Source organism: Botrytis cinerea, chromosome 15, assembly GCF_000143535.2.
Source record: "Botrytis cinerea B05.10 chromosome 15, complete sequence".
NCBI classification, from domain to species: domain Eukaryota; kingdom Fungi; phylum Ascomycota; class Leotiomycetes; order Helotiales; family Sclerotiniaceae; genus Botrytis; species Botrytis cinerea.
Window position 1 is genome coordinate 1,109,402 of NC_037324.1, and position 19,091 is coordinate 1,128,492.

At 42.6% G+C, this 19,091-nt stretch overlaps 5 protein-coding genes across 5 annotated transcripts; 4 read left to right on the top strand and 1 right to left on the bottom strand.

The window, feature by feature from the left end:
- The first annotated feature begins 1,686 nt into the window (after positions 1 to 1,686).
- On the top strand, positions 1,687 to 3,046 carry BCIN_15g03180 (hypothetical protein). The gene has a single exon (XM_024697540.1). It carries the CDS (start codon positions 2,107 to 2,109, stop codon positions 2,737 to 2,739), a length of 633 nt encoding a protein of 210 aa, XP_024553356.1. The 5' UTR covers positions 1,687 to 2,106; the 3' UTR covers positions 2,740 to 3,046.
- A 36-nt stretch (positions 3,047 to 3,082) lies between these two features.
- BCIN_15g03190 (hypothetical protein) lies at positions 3,083 to 6,921 on the top strand. Its single transcript, XM_001558233.2, has 2 exons — positions 3,083 to 4,658; positions 4,713 to 6,921. The coding sequence occupies exons 1-2, from the start codon at positions 3,801 to 3,803 to the stop codon at positions 6,237 to 6,239; spliced, it is 2,385 nt and encodes a 794-aa protein (XP_001558283.1). The 5' UTR covers positions 3,083 to 3,800; the 3' UTR covers positions 6,240 to 6,921.
- Positions 6,922 to 11,228: 4,307 nt separating this feature from the next.
- On the bottom strand, positions 11,229 to 13,670 carry BCIN_15g03200 (hypothetical protein). The gene is made up of 3 exons (XM_024697541.1): positions 13,122 to 13,670; positions 11,890 to 13,070; positions 11,229 to 11,811 (listed from the first exon to the last, which is right to left on the bottom strand). Exons 1-3 carry the CDS (start codon positions 13,549 to 13,551, stop codon positions 11,716 to 11,718), a joined length of 1,707 nt encoding a protein of 568 aa, XP_024553357.1. The 5' UTR covers positions 13,552 to 13,670; the 3' UTR covers positions 11,229 to 11,715.
- A 142-nt stretch (positions 13,671 to 13,812) lies between these two features.
- On the top strand, positions 13,813 to 15,187 carry BCIN_15g03210 (hypothetical protein). Its single transcript, XM_024697542.1, has 3 exons — positions 13,813 to 13,975; positions 14,044 to 14,344; positions 14,396 to 15,187. Exons 2-3 carry the CDS (start codon positions 14,094 to 14,096, stop codon positions 14,988 to 14,990), a joined length of 846 nt encoding a protein of 281 aa, XP_024553358.1. The 5' UTR covers positions 13,813 to 13,975; positions 14,044 to 14,093; the 3' UTR covers positions 14,991 to 15,187.
- A 16-nt stretch (positions 15,188 to 15,203) lies between these two features.
- On the top strand, positions 15,204 to 18,919 carry BCIN_15g03220 (hypothetical protein). The gene is made up of 10 exons (XM_024697543.1): positions 15,204 to 15,417; positions 15,472 to 15,767; positions 15,820 to 16,237; positions 16,287 to 16,379; positions 16,433 to 16,493; positions 16,543 to 16,985; positions 17,032 to 17,275; positions 17,336 to 17,386; positions 17,435 to 17,797; positions 17,847 to 18,919. Exons 1-10 carry the CDS (start codon positions 15,322 to 15,324, stop codon positions 18,488 to 18,490), a joined length of 2,709 nt encoding a protein of 902 aa, XP_024553359.1. The 5' UTR covers positions 15,204 to 15,321; the 3' UTR covers positions 18,491 to 18,919.
- The last annotated feature ends 172 nt before the right edge of the window (positions 18,920 to 19,091 follow it).

Consider the following 19,091-nt stretch of genomic DNA (forward strand, 5'->3'; position numbering starts at 1 on the left):
TTATCCACCATCCATCCATCCATCCATCCATCCATCTACCCATCAATACAATAGTTTCCTCCGCACAAAAGAAGTAAACCTTCCCGCCCACAGCCTCTAGATAAATCGCAAGACACAACTGCCCAGTGCGCACGAGAGTTTCGCATTCATTCCTTTAATATGCATCATCACGCGCAAATGTCTTGCTTGCTAATTAAAAGCATCTCCATCCACCCATCTCTGCATCCACCCACCCAAACATCATGCATGCCCAATATCACCACAAACCAAAAAGCAAATTCCGGCTACACCGTGAATCTTATCGAATAGAGTCGAATATATATCTACCTGTCTCGGCGGTCTGTCACTCACCTACCGAATAGAGCCAGTACACGATGCTGCAGGCAGGAGAGCAAGCCTAGCACCACCTGTCTCTTCCATTCCACACATTCCATATAACAATAGTGAGATCTCCCACAAATAAACGTACGTTGATATACCGTGACATCCAGAACTTGCACCATCAGTCAACATGGTAATACATACTCTCAACACCAGCACCAACACCAACACCAGCACCAACACCAAACACAAGATATACAATGCCAAGAGAACCAAAGTCTTGCGAGATGATGGTTTAATACAGTGATTTAACCCTATGAATCTATTTCCACCCCATTCATAATCAATCCCACCCCATTCATAATCAATCCCACCCCATTCACGATGCCATTCCATCACAGACAAACAAGCGAACCTTCCTCCCACTCAATTTTCTCTCCTCGGGTTTCTCTCCAAGAGCGCGCGCCAAAGGTCTATAGTAAGTATAGTAATAAGTATACTTCATATATAGATAGGTAGGTAGATAGATAGATAGATAGATACACAGACAGCCCCAGACCCGCCAGGAAGAAATCCTCCTCCTCCTCCTCCTCTCCCGAGGCCTCGTCCACACACATCAATCACATCGCCGCCCAAACCTTATCATTCATCACTCATCACTCATCATTCATCACTCATCACTCATCACTCATCACTCACGCTATACCAACCCAACCCAACTCACAATTCAATTCAATTCACTTCCATCAATGCATGCATGCATGCATGCATCTCTCCCAAACCTATCTATATGAAAATGAGACTCCCCAGAAGAACCTTCCACTACCTACTCCGTACAAATCCAATTAACCAGTGACCAGTAACTAGGTATCCTTATTAGTATTATCCTTATTCTTATCCTTATTCTTAATTCTTCTGATGATCTGCTTGAACTGTATGGACGAACGATACGGCACATACGATACGATACGATACGATATGCAAGTGAAGACGCGAAGAAGCACCATAGCGTATTTAACATTTTTTCGATATTTTTTTGAATTTTTTTTTGGTTTGGAATTGCTCAAGGACAGGAAAGAGAGTAATAATAATAATAAGTTATTGGGAGTTTATTATTGTGGGAAATCTTAAAACTCTCTCTCTCTCTCTCTCTTTCTCTTTCTCTTTCTCTCGGTGAAGGGAAAATCAAAAATAAATACATACATGCATATATACCTACATACATTCATTCATTCGTTCGTACCTTACCCCAAGATCGTCACATATACATGTATACATTTGTAGGTAATAATAAGCCTTTTCTCGATATATCAATAGATAGATAGACGACTACTTATCACTTACTACTTACTTACTGTACTACTAGATATATATATACATATACATATATATAGAATTCATATTGATCTATCCATCTATCGATTCATTTCATCTCTCCATCCCATCGGAGAATAAAGTAAAGCGACTAAACCAAACCAAACCAAACCAAACCATCGCGGAACTCTGTTTCTTCCTCCCGCCTCGCCTTGGTCGGTCAGGAAATTGGGATGCGCAACTAGAGGAGAGTCGATCGATTGGGTTTGAGATTTCTCTTTCTTTCGACCGAGTGTATTGTATTGTACTGTGTTGTTGTTGTTTTTGGTGAGGGCGCGTGAGAGAGTGAGTGAGTGAGAGAGATAGAGTAAATGGATCGATCAATAAATAGATCCATCTTTAGATTTGTTTTATGCCTTTGATGTATCATATATAGTTATCATATATAACTCTCTACATAACATTATTCACATGTGCAGAGGTATCGTCGCACGCACGCAGGAATGTTGGTCTCATCATGTAATAGAGTGGGCGAGTGGATATCTGTCTGTACCGATGGATACCTATGCACCTCGTTCCACAGAGTACGCAAGGGACACCGAGAGGATACTCCTTCCTGTTCATCCTTTGCTGAGGGATTCCTGCTGGGTAACGCACGCTGCTGGCTGGGTAGAGGGACGCGGAAATGAACATGGCACGCGAGTGAAGGTCATTGGTTGCATCAGCCTTGTCAACGACTTGTCAACCAGGATCGAACCCTCTCTGGGATCCATTTGCACCGAGAAACACAAGACAAGACAGAAGAGAATCATGGACTCCCCTCCCCCCCCCCCTCCCCTGCCGCCCTTCGCTGCCAGGGGTCCTTCCCCCACATTATTCGGGAGATCATCTAACTTTTTTGCTCTGGAATCCCAAGAAGCATCGGATGGGGCCAAGGAACAAGGGCCCCGTTCCACCATCACCGGTCCAAGCCATGCATTCCTTTCCCATCCCATCTCATCCCATTCCCATGCACAATTAACGTTGCGTCGAAGTACCTTTTCTTTTGGCTTTCGGGTTGCCTTTCCCGTCGTAGTGGTCGTGGTCGTGGTAGTGTTGTCGTAGAGGCCGTGGTCGTGATCTTGTGATGGTCTGTGGTTTATTGATTTAATATTATGATGTGGTGGGCGTGGGCGAGGGCGAGGGCGAGGGCGAGGGAGAGGGAGAGCATGGAGGAAGGAGAGGAAAGGAAAGGAAAGGAAAGGAAATGAGGTGTGAAAGGACAAAAGTATGCGGAGGAGGATGAGTACAAGTAGCAGTGCTTGGTGGTGGTGGTGGTTGATTGTTATTGTATTTATTACCACATGTATGGCCATTCCCATTCCCTTTGCCTTTCCCTTTGCACCTTTTATTTAATTATCTGATTATTTAATTAATTTGTTTGTTTGTTTGTTTGTTTGTTTGTTCTGTCCTTCATTTATTCATTTATTCACTCATTCACTCATTCACTCATTCACTCATTCACTCCCTCCTCCACCCACCCACTCACCCACTCACCCACTCACCCACCCACCAACCTCAAACCCTTAACCCACCATCCACTTATCAAATCATCCTCCACCCACAGCCCGGTCGAGCACTGCTTGCACAATCTGCAGGTACATTACCCGTCACACATTTTCGAATCTGGGGGTAAATTGTTCATTCGGTCATTCCATCAGTCAGTCAGTCACTCAGTCAGTCAGTCACTCACTCATTCACTCATTTACTCATCCATTCCATTCCATCAGTCACTCAGTCACTCACTCATTCGCTCATCTCCTCATCCATTCACATCCCTCCAATTCAATTCTTCTTACGCCATCATAATACCTACGTACTTGTTGCCCAAGAGTACCAAACATCCCTACCTCCCTCCCAAATCTACATCCCCATCCATTCTCCAAGATCCTTTCCACCTCCTCGCCCCGACCCTCCTCTCCTCTCCTCCTCTCCCCCTCGCCCCAATACTCTTCCAATCAATTGCGCTGGCAGAATAATGCCCATAAGAGTAATTACTAAGTCGTCAATACATCATAGAACTACTCTCTATTACTTATGATTCTCAACGTCGCCATTGTACTACTTTCGACGTATTGATTCCCCCGTCCATTTGTTTCGTTTCGTTTCGTCTCATTTCATTCATCATGTCGGAAGAAAAGATTCAACCCCCTCAACCCTCACAACCCACACAACAAAAATATTCGAGATACCGATCAGTAAGAGCCTTGCCATCGAAGCCCGATCCGGCACCTCCAAACCAAGATGTGCACCAACAATCGCAGAATACTTCCATGTCGAGGACGAAAAGTATGTCCCGATATCGACGTCCAAAATTAACCCCTCAATCCGATCATTCGCCCCCGGTACCGTCATTGCCAGTCTCGCATGCCCAGCCAACATCTCCAGATCCCGCCGCGAGAATTCCCATGACACGACGAACCACGGATCCAGCTGATTCTGCCATTGGCCTTCCAACAAACTATGCGCAAACGAGACGCCCCATCCCCAAGCGATCGCAATCCCACTTGGGCGCGGCGGTGGCGGGGGAACCTCAAAATTGCGACGAGCGACAACAGACTTATGAACCAAATTATCACAGTGACCATGGCGTAAATCAACAAATCCTCTCTCCGTCGCATTCCCCTCCACCGGTTTCTCTCCCCGTTCAATTGAGTGACGAGGAGACGGAGAGGATCTTGGCAGAACAGAAGCGCAAGGATTTGGAGCGATTGGAAGCCACACTGGATGCTGCTGCAAATGACTCGGTCAAGAGCCCTCCTCAGAAATTCGCATTTTTTAGTAGTAAGAGACGTGCGACGACAACCACGAAACCGCCCCTACCTTCGGTCTTGGACAATATCGCATCAATCCAGCGTACGATAGGTGATGGTCCTCCCATAAATGATGCGCCCGTCATCAATCCGGTGGGTATTCAACAAGGTGGAGGAGGAATAGTACCGCAAACCGATGCTCCAATCTCAGCATCAAATGCGCCGGAGAGGGTAAGTCTAATAACTGTGTTCAATTCAAAAATCGGACTGACGATTCTTTTTTAGAGAGTCTTGATTCGCTGTAAACAATCATCAATCAACCTACCGGTCGACGGAGATACGACTCCCACTGATATCATAAATTCGGCTGCAAACATCATGTCGACCAATATCGATCCAAACACTGCCGTATTATTGGAGTCCTACACAACTCTTGGTCTAGAGCGAAAAATTCGGCGTTATGAACATATTAGAGATATCATGAATTCTTGGGATAGAGACACGCAAAATTCTCTCATTGTGGAAGGTTCCGATTACCTTGATCATGAAGAAGACCTAGACGCATCATCGGTACCCACAGATGCGCCTCAAGATGTTACCGTGCAGCTTTATCATTCTCAGAAACCCGGCAAATGGAACAAGCGTTATATCACACTTCTTTCTTCCGGTCAAGTATTTGTCTCGAAAAAGTCGGGCGTGGGCATGAACGATAAAGATTCCATGAACATTTGTCATTTATCTGATTTCGATATCTATACCCCAACAGCGCAACAGATTAGGAAAACTCTCAAACCTCCAAGGAAGAATTGTTATGCTATCAAGAGTCAACAGAAAACTGCAATGTTTTTGAGTGCAGAAAATTACGTACACTTCTTTTGTACCGATGATCACATTGCGGCAAATGCGTGGTATTCAGCCGTTCAGAGATGGCGAAGTTGGTATTTGGTTAATAAGAAGGGTGAAGGTCAGAAGAAAGCTACGAAAACGGTCAAGACGATGAAAACCAAACTCTCATCAGGCCTAGGAACCGTTAAAGGTGCTCGCACACACAGGGTAAACGTTTCGGTGGATGAAGATCCATACATGATTGGATCATTTAAACCATTACTCGACATGGACCGTTTCGATAAATCAGAAGCAGATGATTCAACCGAGGATGAGAGACCGTTACAAGTTCCTTTTCATCTACGAAATACATCTACAATAGCACCTCTTCCTCGACCCGTTAAAGAGAGACCACCGATAGCATATCGAGCGCCACCTCAAGAAGATCAATTCGCATCAGGTGGATTGTTAGGAAGAACATATTCAGTTCGTCAAAAAGCACAGCAAGATCGAGAGTATAGTCTTAAAAATGGATCTTTCACAGATGGCCCGACTCTCATAAATGGCAGCGCTCAATCTCGAGCAATGTCGATGCCTACGAAAGCCAAACGTTTAGAAGTAGCTAATGCTGCTAATACAAGTCTTTCACGCAGTCCAAGTAGCAGAAAAACTAAACCGTTATTGGATTTCACGCCTCAATTTGAAGAGGCACCGCAGTGGAATAAAAAAGGCAAGGGTCATGGTGTAGCGGCTCCTTCAGGAGTATTATTGGTTGATGCAGCGAATACACCGGACATTGGTTTGAATGATATTCCAAAAGCAAATACAGTATTTAGGAGAGAAACGACGACGCAGAGACCGAGAACAGGTACGAATGGAAGGGATAGGGGACATTCGGGGACTAGGGAACCATTTATTAAGGGTGGATTGGTAGAGGGTTCATTGACAAGTAGTGGAAGAGAGAGGGGAAGGGTGGGATATGAATGAGATATTGGAGAATGGAGATGGAAGAGGGACTAAGTTTCTTTTGTATGCGATGGACTTTTGGACCTTGAGGGTAGGGATTTGGAAATCAAAACTGGATGGAATATCTGGCCGAATTGAGAAATTGGGATGGGGGTATGTTTGGCTCTTTGCGGTGTTTATGAATGATTAGATACCAGTGAGACGGAGATACCTAGGTAGTACTTTTTTTACATTTTTTTCGCCTTTGGATGTATATTTGTTGTCGTTAAATCAATTTGATGCGTTTTTTTGGGTTTTGAATGTTGAGGGTTTGGTGAGAGTTCTTTTGAATTGCTGTGATTTTGTGAATTTGTGGTTGTTTGTATTTGTGTTCTGGGGGGGGAGGAAGTATTGATGAATGATGAGATATTGAGAACATATGTGTGATTTTGATTTATTTAATTGATTGATTGATTATTGGTTTATTTGATTGTTGGTTTATTTTTTAATTGGTTATTGAGATACTTTTTGGTATTGTCAAAGTTTATAGGAGAAGGAGAAGGAGAAGGAGAAGGAGGAGGATTTAATGTTTGAATTTTGGATATTTGATTGATTGATTCTTTCTTTTTTTATGTCTCTCTCTATCTCTTTCTCTCTCTCTCTGTGTATGTGTTTGTATATGAAGATCTGCAAAATTTGTATGGATATTCTTTCTTGAGGAAGAGAGGGGAAGGAAGAGGGAAAGGAGGGGAGATTTTATACGGATATTCTTTCTTTCTTTTTTTTTGGGGGGGGGGGGGGGGGGGGGGGGGAGGGAGAGGGGAAGCTAGATGGGTTGAGTATGTATGTATGTATATATGTTTGTGTGTATGTTTCTGTTTTCTTTCGGGGGAGCCGGGGTTTTCTTTCCTCGGATTCTTGGATTGATTTTTGGTTTTGGTTTTGGTTTATCTTTTGAGGTTGGGTTGGGTTGGGTTGGTTGATTCTACTTTTGGTTTTGACTTGGGTTTGTTTTTGGGATGTTGGGAGTTGGGGATGGGAATGGGAATGGGAATGGGAATGAGTGAAGAATTAAGGATGGGTGGGTGAGGGATGGGTGAGTGAGAGGATAAGAGAGATTTGATTGTCAAGTTTCTTTGCTGTGTAGTAGTAGTAGTAGTAGTAGTAGTAGTAGTAGTAGCGGTGGTGTTATGGATTGGATCGTGCTGGATTGTATTTTGCTAAGTTGAGTTGAGTCGAGTTGAGTTGAGTTGAGCTTTTGGTATGGAGATATGAGTAGTTTGTTGATGTATGTTTTTCATGAAAAGGGGAGTGGATGTTGTTGTTGTTGGTTTTTGGGATGTCGGGTTGGATGTGTGGGATGGGGGAGAGAGGGGAGATTAGATATCAGGAGTTTTATATCCATCTATCTACTATCCAGAACTCAAGAGATGGATAGATAGATAGATAGATAGATAGATGGGTGGGTAGATGGGTGGGTAGTGAAGTGAAGTAAGTAAGTAAGTAAGTAAGTAAGTATCTCTCTTCCTTCCTGGAAAGAGAAATGGAAAGGGTATGGATTTCATCTGTGGTTAGCTGGTTGATTGATTGATTGATTGGTTGCTTGGTTCTTTATATGATTATTTGGGATTTTTGTTGTTTGTGTGATGTGGTGTATAGTGCTGGGAAGGAAGGGAAGGGAAGGGGGTTTCTGTTGAGTATGTATGTATGTATGTATGTATGTATGTATGTATAGCAAACAAGGAATAGAAAATGAAATAATATGAATATCTTAGATATATATATATCTCCATCTCACCCTCCTCTTGATTTCTATCTTGATATTAGATTCTTGAAGGGAAACTCGTTTGTGTGGTGTAGTTTAGAGATTAGAGGTTGGAGAGGAGAGGTTGAAGATGGGATTACTTGGTATTGGCGGTAGTAGTAGTGAGTGAATAGGGATGGGTGGGGATAGGTATTAAAGGAGGAGGAGGAGAAGGAGGAGGAGGTTTCTAATAAATAGATAATTTACAAATGGCTATTAATATTGATAGATTTTGTTCATAGATTGATTAACTTAGATAGACTAGATAGGTTATGTATTTTTAATCAGTGACGAAATTAGTGATTGGTGATTAGTGAAGTGTAGTGATGATTTTATAGTATTGGGGTGTATATATATATATATATGTATGTATATGTATGTATGTATCTGTTTGGATGTTTGAGTTGGTGTTTGAGGGGTTTTAAGCGGATTTGGTTTGAGGTGATGTGATGTAGATTGGCGGATGAAATGACGTGGTTTGTAGATAGATAGATGTATTGGTAGGTGGTGGTGGGTTTGGTGTATACATATATATATATATTGTATTTAGTTGGTTGGGAGGGGAGGTTGGTGATGATTTTATTGTGTATTTGAATATTTAGCTTCTGTTTTACAGTAATCTATTTTTTATTCTAGTTTGATTTGATGGAGATGAGAATTAGCTAGTTAGCTGGTTGTGCTGACTGCGCTGAGTTTCTGGGATATTTACACAGTAGAGCTCTTTTAGCTGTGTAGGTGAAGTAATTGTATTGCTACCACTAACTCACTATATTAAGTAAGAAATTGATAATTGACCTATCTGCTATATCGCATTAAGGAGGAGCGTTGGAGGAAGCGAGAGGGGTTGCGATGTGTATGTATGTTGTCACTTGTATATGACAGATATGGAGTAGAAGTCAGTCTGTCTGTCTTCTTTTAGGAACGGCAATTGATCATTTGACGGTTGTGTTATTTTACAATTTATATTTTCGATTTATTCATTTCTCTCAATCAAGTCTTAATCTTCGAAACTCAATCTTCGTAACTAGTAAAGAGGATTATTACCATTACACAAATGTGAGTTTGATGAATAGTTATAAAAAGATATGTACTTATATGCTACTGTACAAAAAATCGAATACATACGAGCAATGCCCCAAAACCCAGCAAGCAACCTAGACTACCCTCTCATCTACATCAAAACCATCAAAGCCCTATATAATCCCCTGTCTAGCTCTCCTTCCAATCCATCCATTCCCATTCATTATCATTAGCACCAAAACCAACAAATCGCAACTGTTGCACATCTAAAATTTAGTTCGAAAGACTAATCATCCTTTCCATCTCGCTACATTGTGTACTGTTAGTTTTGTTGCGCATCTGATTTTTTAGCCTGTATGTACTATTACAATACGGATATAGCAAGCTATATGATAGGAAAAAAACTAAAGGCTGGGAGATTCTTTGTTGCATATCTAATTTTTAGCCCGGGGGACTAAAGATCTTTTTGTCGTAATGTGAAGGAAGGGATGAGAGGGTTTGGTCATCCAATATTCTAGCTTCACACTACTATAACAATACGGAAGGGCAATCTTTATTCACGATAGGAGAAACTAGGGTTTGGAAACTCTTTGTTGCATGTCTAGATTTTAGTTCGAGGAACTAAAGATGTTTTTGTCGTAATGTGAAGGGGGAATGGAGGTTTGTTGCTCGTCTAGTTTTTTAGCCTCGATGTGCTTGGAGTGAGGATGCATGTTCATGGGTTCTTTGATCATGCCCCCCACGCGGCAAGATGGCATGTTAGGTACAGATGATTATTGAGTATGCTGGATTTTAGTTTGGAAGACTAGAGATGCTTTGAGATTGGTACACTCAGGAAATGATCAAGATGAAAGGTTGTGGGAGGCGTCGAAGGAGGAATGTGATGAGAGAGTGGGATATTGTTGGTTAGTTGCTTGGTTGGTGGTTTTCTTGGTGCTAAATCGCTTGCGGCGGGTTTGCTTTGTTTATTTGGTGTTGGGTGAGGCGGCGTGGATTTTTAGTCCTGATGACGATCGCTCGTGCTGAGATTCGAATTTGATTCGAGTAGTTCGTTTTTGTTTTTGGGGTTGATGTTGGTATTGTTGCTGGTACTGGCGCTGGTGTGGTCTTGACTCAATCATTTCCGTCAAGTTTTGCCGTTATGGTTTTGGTATTGTAGGCTATGTTATACAGTGTAACATGATTATTTTAGCTAATAATGATTCTGAAATTTACCTAGTTAGTCATACTTTCGCGCATCCTGGATCGCATTAGTAGAATGTAATAGCATAATAATTATAAGCCCTAAAACCACCAACACGTCCCTCGGCCTCACCAATATCACTTTAGGTACATTAGGTACATTAGTTCAGGCCTCTAAGTCCAGGCACTTTAGGCATTCTAGTTAGACGAATTCAAGGCATGATGACCTAGTCCAGTGTTGGATCTCGCTTACCATTAGGGTCAATGATGCTTGCTAGGCGTACGAGGTTAGGGGTTAGGCGGTAAGAGACGGTAGCCAGGCGGTAACAATAGGCAGGACTGGTACAGTGCAACGCCGCGCAATGAAGGTAACTAATTTTCCTAGTAGACAACTAAGCTGCAAATATTTTTCCAAGCATGAAAATCTCATTTTAATTTATAATTAATTCACAATGGGTCGAGGATTTTAAGTAATTGACTAATTGATCCACCTACGTATAACAAACAAAGTTACAACTTGTCACCAACGGTATTCTTTTCGTACATTAAGCTATCCACAAACGATGGTGTGTGTTAGAACTATCGTCATCAAGGCTAACTGTCCCTAATTATACACCTGATTAAGAGGTAGATGCATATGATATGTACCTACAACAAATCTAGCATAGTCATTTGATTTAACTTTATTTTCCTCCTATCCTACTTGTCGTCCTTACCTCGGCACGTTTCTCATTCCCCTTTATCGTCTGCATGTCTGTAAACATCCCAGCTGTCAGCGGCATCATCGTTAAGCCTTAACGTTTTGCCCGGCCCCATGTCCCCACTCCAGCCGTCCTGACCACACATCCCAGTGTTTTGTTTTGTTTCGCATCCATTTAGCCCCCGTTAGCCTCAGCCTTAGCTTCAGCCTTAGCCTCAGCCTTCGGTCTTTTAGCCTTGCTTCATGGGCTTACTAGCGAGTATATTTAGGGGCCTCGGATTTTTGACTCTGCCAGCGTCAAGTGACCTCTAGTCAGGATTATAGATTAGATATGATCATACTAAAATTCCTGACATGCAACAAACGACTGGTAATAAATTAACCACTGCAACTAAGTTTCCAGGCGTGCAACAAAAACATCTCGAATGTGGATATTTTACTTGTGATTCCTGCAGGACTAACAACTAATGGAAAAGCTAAGTTTTGAGGTGTGCAACAATACAATAGTGTGATCTCGATGAGTGGATATTATTGGCGCCAGTATTGATATTGTTACCATGTCTGCAGAGCTAATAGAAAAGCCAAATTTCCAGGTCCGCAACAAAATATTCATTCTGAGAGCTAATACAAAAGCTAAGTTCTTAGACGTGCAACAGACAACTGATTTTGAGCATGGGGGTGTGATTACAACAACAGTAAAATGGCATTGTGATCATTTCGGATAGCTCCGAGCTTTATTATGGATATAGATTTATTTGACATGACATGATATGAACGGCTCCATGAATATGCACAAAAACATGACCATCCTATCATGAAATCAGAGCAAGTGTGTGGTCTGGTTTTATCTTTCCTGCGATACCCAAGTCTGCTTCTCCTCCTACAACGGCAGGGCCTCTTACTATGATCTATTGTTGAAGGTTAGCTGTTGAAACTCGCAAAAGAGGTGAGTTAGATAGTAAGAGATTTAATAAAGGGAGGTATACTTGTCCAACGGAAAATGTGTCAGAAGTTTGATACTCCTTAGTATCCTTCAAAAAGATCTCGACGGATGGAGGAGGCGCTCCAAAGTGCGAGTATTTGTCCGATCCATCATCTACTCTGTAATCATATATGCCAGTTTGAGATACAGCACCTGCTACCTTTGATGCTGTAAGAGCATAGACAATTCTTGAGCCTGTGTAAATTCGCAGATCTGAGAGTATTTCAGCGCTCAAAGGTGTTGACGGTGCGTTAACAGGTTCAGAAACGTAAATCAAACGAAGTTTGCCAGGCGATGTGCCAATAATTGGGCGAAGATGATCGTACATGCGGGAAAAGACGGTGGCAAGAGGCATAACACCATTCTGTACCAAAGATCGGGTCTGAAACCAGTGGACGACTTGATAGAGTGGTGAAGTTAAGTTGTCCTTAGTTTCTGCATGAAGTTTTGCGAGAGTGGTGGAAGAAGCAACAACAATTGTTGGGGATGTACCCTTCGTTGCTAGAACGAGATCAGGGTCTTTGATGGCAACGGATGTTAATGCAACGGAAGAATTTGAGTAAAGTGCCGAGAGAGTTAAGATCAAAGGATACATCTTTGAAAGTGGTTCCGCAGAGAGGAAAAGATCTTTAGATGTGATACGCTGAACGGCGGGTATGGAGGAAAGTTGACCGGAAACACCGGCCACCAGCACTGATTGAGTGTATTCCACGAGTTCTCCGTTAGGCCAGAATGCAACGACTTTCTTAGGCTCCTCGACATTCTTGTCACTAACAGGTAGTTCGGAACCTGCTTGAGCGTCCTGATCTTGAAGAATCTCTTGCCAGGTAGAAACATTCACAGCTCCGCCTGTACCCGTTGGAACCTCATTCCAGTCCATATGCTTGCTGCCATCATCCACCACCCATATCATTTGCTGCAAAGCGGGGTATGACTTCGTCACTGTATCAAATGGGAAAGAACCAACAGCAGCAATAACCGTATCCGCTTTGGACTTTTGTATCAATTCTATTAAGCTTTCGGGAGATTCGTCATATGGTAGAAGTATTGCACTGAGATCGTAGAAGGCACAAGCGAACAGCGTTACGACATACTCGATAGAGTTTGGTAAATATATGGCAACGTTAGTTCCGCCATTCTGCTTAATGTGTTGACCAATCAAATTGATCTGACGAGTAACATCGGCTGTATCAAAATTAGCAAAGCGAAGGTTTTATTTTACAATGCTGTACAAACCAAGCTTGTGAGTGACTAGTTTATCGGAACCATATATTGACATGAGGCTACCAATATCTCCAGTCGCTTTCCCTTCCCTATCGACAGCTCCAGTGACTGCTTTACGCCAAATATCTCTCAGGTCACCATTGCGGCCTGGGGCCCATTTCGAATCACCGGGGTCTTTGACGTTGAGTCCTGAGTTAAGCGGTATGCCATGGGGAGAAGCGTGATTTCTGAAAACGGCAGACTGGCCTTCTTGTCTAACTGGTGATGCTTGTGATTGACGGGCTAAGAGCATAGGATGTGAATCCGGATCGCGAGATGTTATAACTGTGTAAGCAAAGAAGCCGATGAGAACAGTGACAATCAAGGTTGAATAAAGATCCCAATCGCTGAGAACACCTGTTATGCTCTCATCGAGATAGAGCATGAGGTTATCGAACCCCATCTTGAAAGATGTTTAAAGAAACGTATCTGTAATGACAATAAGTTCAAGGTGTCTTCATGAATATGAGTATTGCCAGTTTCTGATACTCGTTTCAAGAGGACTCCGCAGGCGGCTATTTCGGGTTGCTTGGTGACATGATAGCTTTCTACGGGGCGGGGTGATGACATTCGCCACTAATCAATAGGATCAATCAATGGACAGGGGTATAAAGTCGCGCTAAGACCAAACTAGAAGCGCGCCGTGAGCTTTAGCAGAATTCACGATTTCTCGATCAAAACAAGTCAGGAAGAACTACCAAGAAAGGTTTTATTTCTTCGATAACCTTCTCGACAAACAACAATGCGAACGTAGATTTAATTGCCGATTCAATTGAAATAGTACTAACCATAAGAGCAGTAAAGTTGGCTTGTTATCAGCATCAAAAGTGAGTAGTATGATCCAAACCCTCTATTTACATTTGGATCCGACATGGTTGCTAATGGGTACGACTAGGAGCTTACCAACGTCCTAGCAAAGCTTCAAGGCTTTGTATAATTTTGAAGATGTCTACAATGATACGTACCCCTACTACACCAGCAACTCAACGATCATCACCAGCCTCTGCGAGAAAGTCGGGGTTCGGAGAACCACAGCCATCTACACCGCAGACTGGAACTTGGAAACACCCCAAATTTGATGAAATCGCAAGACGGCAGAATGTCGCCACTTTTACAGATCAAAACATGAGGCGACTTTTATGGAATGGTGTGGGATTTGTTGTGTTATGGTATTTTGGACAAACTCTTTGGAGAACGTAGGTATACCAGATCCAGCATGCAACAGCATGTGCTAATTGTGATTTCAGCTTTCCTGGTTATTTCTTCGGCGAAGCGTTGTTTCCAATGTTTGCGTCTTGGAGCTTTCGAATAATACAGTTCTGTCTCGTTTTTAATATTATTGTTGCACTCCGTCCATTCTATACGAAACGAGACAACATGGAAGATATACCTTTGACGCCTGCTCAACGAAAACTTCTTGGGTTGAAACCTAGCTCAAGACCACCTACTCCAGGTTCGGAGTATGTTACTCCACCGAGATATAGGAGGACGTCAACACCATTGAGTAGCTCGCCTGCGAATCGAAGAGGAAGTCCAGCTTCTGGAAGTCCTTCCGGAAAACGATCCGAAAGTCCGCACACTCAAGATGGGCTGGAAAGTTTGATCAATCCACTGGGGCCCGTTTATTCACCAGGTGCAAGTCCCTTGTTACAGAAGACCCTCATGAGTGGAAGTGGTAACCGGAGGTCTTCATATGGCTCAAATCCTCTCGGTCGATCTATTGGGGATCCTGGTACACCAAGTCCATTAGGTGTTGCGAAACCGTCAAGCGTTGGATTGAACAATAAGTGGCTTTACGAGAAGGGAAGGAGAAATTCAGGCAATGCTCGCTTGTATACGTAGATTTTAGATTGCTGGATTGTGGATATAGATAGATACCCTTGTGGCCCGCGTTATCTTCACTTGCACCTGTATTATTGATAATTGTATCAAACATTGTCCCAGTGATTGTTGCTTTACCTCAAGACACGTTTTAATGGAGTTTGTAATTCGAGAAAATTCATGGTTTGGTCCGTGATATTTATAAATCTTAGCTAGCACGTGAAGATTTGCTCCGGTGAAGGCTATCTTATCGTCCAGTACAAAGAAGCTTCGTCAACAATCTAGAACATTTATTACATACATATCAAACAACGACCGCAATTCCAGCTCCAGATGCAAAACACAATTAAGGATGGGAGCTTCCGACTCGAAATTAGTATTTAAGAAGGGTATCTTCCGGCTTTCAGAGGACAAGATCATTCCCGCCGATGACCCGTATTGGGCTTCTGTGAGTTGATCGCACATCTTCAGCTGGAGTTATTACTGATTGAGCCTTGTATAGTTTTGGGAGTTGCCAGAATCCACAGAGGACATTTTCAGTCTCTTCTCTCCCGCAGATATTCGAAGAACCCGCGATACGGCATTGGAAAACCTAGAGACTCTAATCCTAGCCATAACCAGCCGACTTTTTGTTCTCCGCCATCACCCCTCATTCCCTCACCCAGAGTTTGCTCCAGAAAGAGATGCATTAAATTGCATTCGGATCCTCACACGCATTCTGCCATACGTATACGAAGCCGAAAAACTACAATCATGGGAGGAGACATTCTTTTGGGGTGTGAGGAGGAAGCGGACACGGTACATAGTCACAGATTGATGTTGATTAATTCAATCACTGACTGTGTTGTAGCAAGGCAGCTCTCGCCCGAGATGTGATATTTGATGAATCCCAGGAAGAATTGCAGAAGCTCGAAGCTGCGGCGCAAGAATTCGAAGAGGTGAAGCCCTTGGCAGAAGAATTGATCGACACTTTGATCGATTTGTTGTTCTTTGCAGACTTTACCCTCCCCAAACCACAGAACAGTAAGAACAAAGTATCTTATGCCATCTGGCAAAGCGGAGTAGGGTGTAATACACCAGTCGGCACTAGTAAAGAATTTGAGAACAACCGCACCGAGATACTAAGATTGCTCTTGACTTTAACCAGTCAGAGCATGTATATGTCGGCAAACTTACTTCCTGTGCAAGGCGTGAAAGCCATCACATATATCGCTACTTGTCCAGACAAGCAGGTTGTTTTATCTGTATTGTGCTCCCTATTGAACACTGTAAGGTCATACCATCCTCATTCATAAGCAAATACTAACATGCATGAAGACTCTGAAATACAATCCAGCAAAATGGCAAGTACCATATAATGTACAAGTTTTCAAAGATCCAAAACAGATTTTAGTCACATATGCATTGCAGGTCAGTCAGCATATTATCCATTGATTTCAGAATCTGATACTCGAACCTCGTAGTTCTTGCTTGCCATTCTCCTATATCCAATACCTGAATCTGGTCCTGCTCAAACCAAGAAAAGTAAGATATTGATGTAGTTCTGCCTGTAGATTTAAATTGACATTGTTAGATTATTTTCGACACTTTCTTGGTCGTTTACATAGGCCACAAGATTTCCAATTCATTGTAGATGGTATGACAAGAATTTTGAATCAGCCTATGAATACCACGAGCTCCTACATTCCAGGAAATCAATCATACGCAAAATGTGCTTCGGAGATGATCATGTTGTTTTGGGAAATCACCCAGTGCAATAAACGATTCAGGTCGTTTTTGATTGATACTGATCGATCACACGATTTCGTCATTTCAATCATATTCTATTCCCTCGAATATAGGCTAGATGCCTCTAAACAAGGAGTTGTACGGATGTGTATTTTCATTTTACAGACCTTGAGTGTGGAACCAAACTTTGGCAAGAATCTTAACAAGAGATTTGAGGCCCAGGATACTTTACCGCCCAGTATCAGACTTCAGTCGTTCAATGGGACATATGCCGATTTCCTTATACAAGTGGGTTTTCTTCAGAAGTTGATATTGCAATGCTGACGAAGAACAGTCAATTTACAACATAATAACAACAAGCCAAGGAAAACTCACAGCCATATATCCAGCCCTATTGGCAGTGATAAACAACATCGCTGCTTATCTGGAGAATATCAGTGCTCCCACATCTTCAAAACTTCTGCAATTATTTGCATCAATGTCATCACCAGGGTTCCTTTTATCGAACGACAGTAATCATGATCTCCTCCAGTCTCTTTTGGAGAGTATGAATGCTATCATCGAGCACCAGTATCCTAGTGAGTTACCCTAGTATTATTATTTATTTTGCGAAAATGAGATATTGACCATCCATCTAGACAACCCTAATTTTGTGTACGCCATTTTGAGAAACAAGAAGAAATTTGAAGGTATTGATTCGCTCCTCATATTTTGAGTCCAAACTGACTCTGGATTAGCCTTACGACATTTTACTTTGGAAAGTGGCCAAGAAGAGATAGAAAGAAGAAACAGACGAAAGAAAGAACGTCTAGCAGAATCAGGAGACGTAGACAGTAGGAGAGGCTCTGCGGATAGTATGCGGAGCCCATCTATAAGTCACCCACGAGGGGCACCAGCGCTTAGCAATGTGCCAGAGGAAGATACGTTTGCTATTGGAGATGATGACGATGAAGATAGCGATGGTGAAGAACGTGCCACTCCAGCAGCATCACCTCCAACAGACCACCCTTCAAGGGCCTCATCGATATCCTCAAGTATTGATGATACGGTCCCTACGCAACTACGGGGAATGTCAGAAAAGGCCAGGGGAAAAATGCCTGGTATGTATTTCTGTGTCTGGTCGCCAAAAATGTTACTAACTAGCAACAGCTGGCATGCCCACCTTTTCTAGGCACAACAGCACAACGAGCTTAAGTAGCTACGCAGCGTTTTCATCGAGCGGTGCATTCGAACCTACTCCGCAGTGGATAGAGACTTGGCTTCCAGAACTCCCACTTCATACAATCTTAACACTTATTGATCAAGTTGATTCTCTCCTCTCAAGTCCTAATAATCCTTCCGATACTCCTTCAAATAATATTCTTCGCACCATTCAAAAGGCCGAAATAAGAGGAATTGAGACTACAGCTATTCGTATTCATTCTTTTGAGTGGACACCATTATCGCTTGGTTGGTACGAATCCCTACTATGGGCATTTGTATTCACATCCGAAATGCAGGTTGCGAAGGGTACAATAGGTGTTTGGAATGGCACAGCAATAAAACTATTCAGAGTTCAAGAAGTAGCAGCACATGGACCAACGTTTAGCTCCCCGAGGGGTGCAGTTGACGCTGTGGGTAGCAACATTGTGAGTAGGCTTGGTAGCATGAATTTGAGGGGTGTGGCACAAGGCGGTACGACTCCAACCCAGTCAGGTAGCAGTGGCGGCGTTGGAGGAGGCATTGTGAGGACTGGCACCGGAGGATCTTCTAGAAACGAATCGCCGTTAGGGGGTAGGAGTGCGATTATTTGATTGATCGGCAATAAATTAGCATGTTAAGTATCATACACGGCAGAGTTTGTTGACATACATGCATGCAATTTGGCAAATCACATACGAGAATCTCTTCAGCGTTGGCGTATGGGAAGAGGAAAAGAGACTTGGCGATTCACGTATAAGATACACTGATAGCAATAAGGAACTTTTGTGACCTATTTAGACACACTAGATCCGACTAAAAAGGCTGTTTCTCTTTTCTTTCTGTGGAAAAAGCGCCACATATAATGTAATACAACCTATGGATTAGCTTTCAATTGTCCAAAACATCAGATGGGACTTAGTGCCATGTGTTTCTAGTGCAGATCTTGATGATCCTCAACACTCAAGATAAGCCAGAAGATCTAAAGTACTGTGTGAGGTGTGGCTGTGCATTTTATCGGTTAGTAATCATTTCTTACTGAATTCCTTCGTGATTTGTACTTGTGTTTCTTGTCCGGTCACTTTTGCTTGATCTTCACGATCGACAAATTCTAGAATATGCATAACGGGCAGAATTGTGGCTGTGCAAAAAGATCATTTCCGAGGTAGGTACTCTGATGCATTGGATAGGTTACACGTGGATATTGTAAGCTTA

Excerpts from the sequence above, each read along its gene's own strand:
- BCIN_15g03190 (XM_001558233.2), top strand. The coding sequence starts at position 3,801 with ATGTCGGAAGAAAAGATTCAACCCCCTCAACCCTCACAACCCACACAA. Across the intron at positions 4,659-4,712 it reads CATCAAATGCGCCGGAGAGG|AGAGTCTTGATTCGCTGTAA; the intron begins GTAAGTCTAATA and ends ATTCTTTTTTAG.
- BCIN_15g03210 (XM_024697542.1), top strand. The coding sequence starts at position 14,094 with ATGTCTACAATGATACGTACCCCTACTACACCAGCAACTCAACGATCA. Across the intron at positions 14,345-14,395 it reads GGACAAACTCTTTGGAGAAC|CTTTCCTGGTTATTTCTTCG; the intron begins GTAGGTATACCA and ends TTGTGATTTCAG.
- BCIN_15g03180 (XM_024697540.1), top strand. The coding sequence starts at position 2,107 with ATGTGCAGAGGTATCGTCGCACGCACGCAGGAATGTTGGTCTCATCAT.
- BCIN_15g03200 (XM_024697541.1), bottom strand. The coding sequence starts at position 13,551 with ATGGGGTTCGATAACCTCATGCTCTATCTCGATGAGAGCATAACAGGT. Across the intron at positions 13,071-13,121 it reads ACTAGTCACTCACAAGCTTG|CCGATGTTACTCGTCAGATC; the intron begins GTTTGTACAGCA and ends ATTTTGATACAG. Across the intron at positions 11,812-11,889 it reads ACACATTTTCCGTTGGACAA|ATCATAGTAAGAGGCCCTGC; the intron begins GTATACCTCCCT and ends CTTCAACAATAG.
- BCIN_15g03220 (XM_024697543.1), top strand. The coding sequence starts at position 15,322 with ATGGGAGCTTCCGACTCGAAATTAGTATTTAAGAAGGGTATCTTCCGG. Across the intron at positions 16,494-16,542 it reads TCCTGCTCAAACCAAGAAAA|ATTATTTTCGACACTTTCTT; the intron begins GTAAGATATTGA and ends TGACATTGTTAG. Across the intron at positions 17,276-17,335 it reads CATCGAGCACCAGTATCCTA|ACAACCCTAATTTTGTGTAC; the intron begins GTGAGTTACCCT and ends CCATCCATCTAG.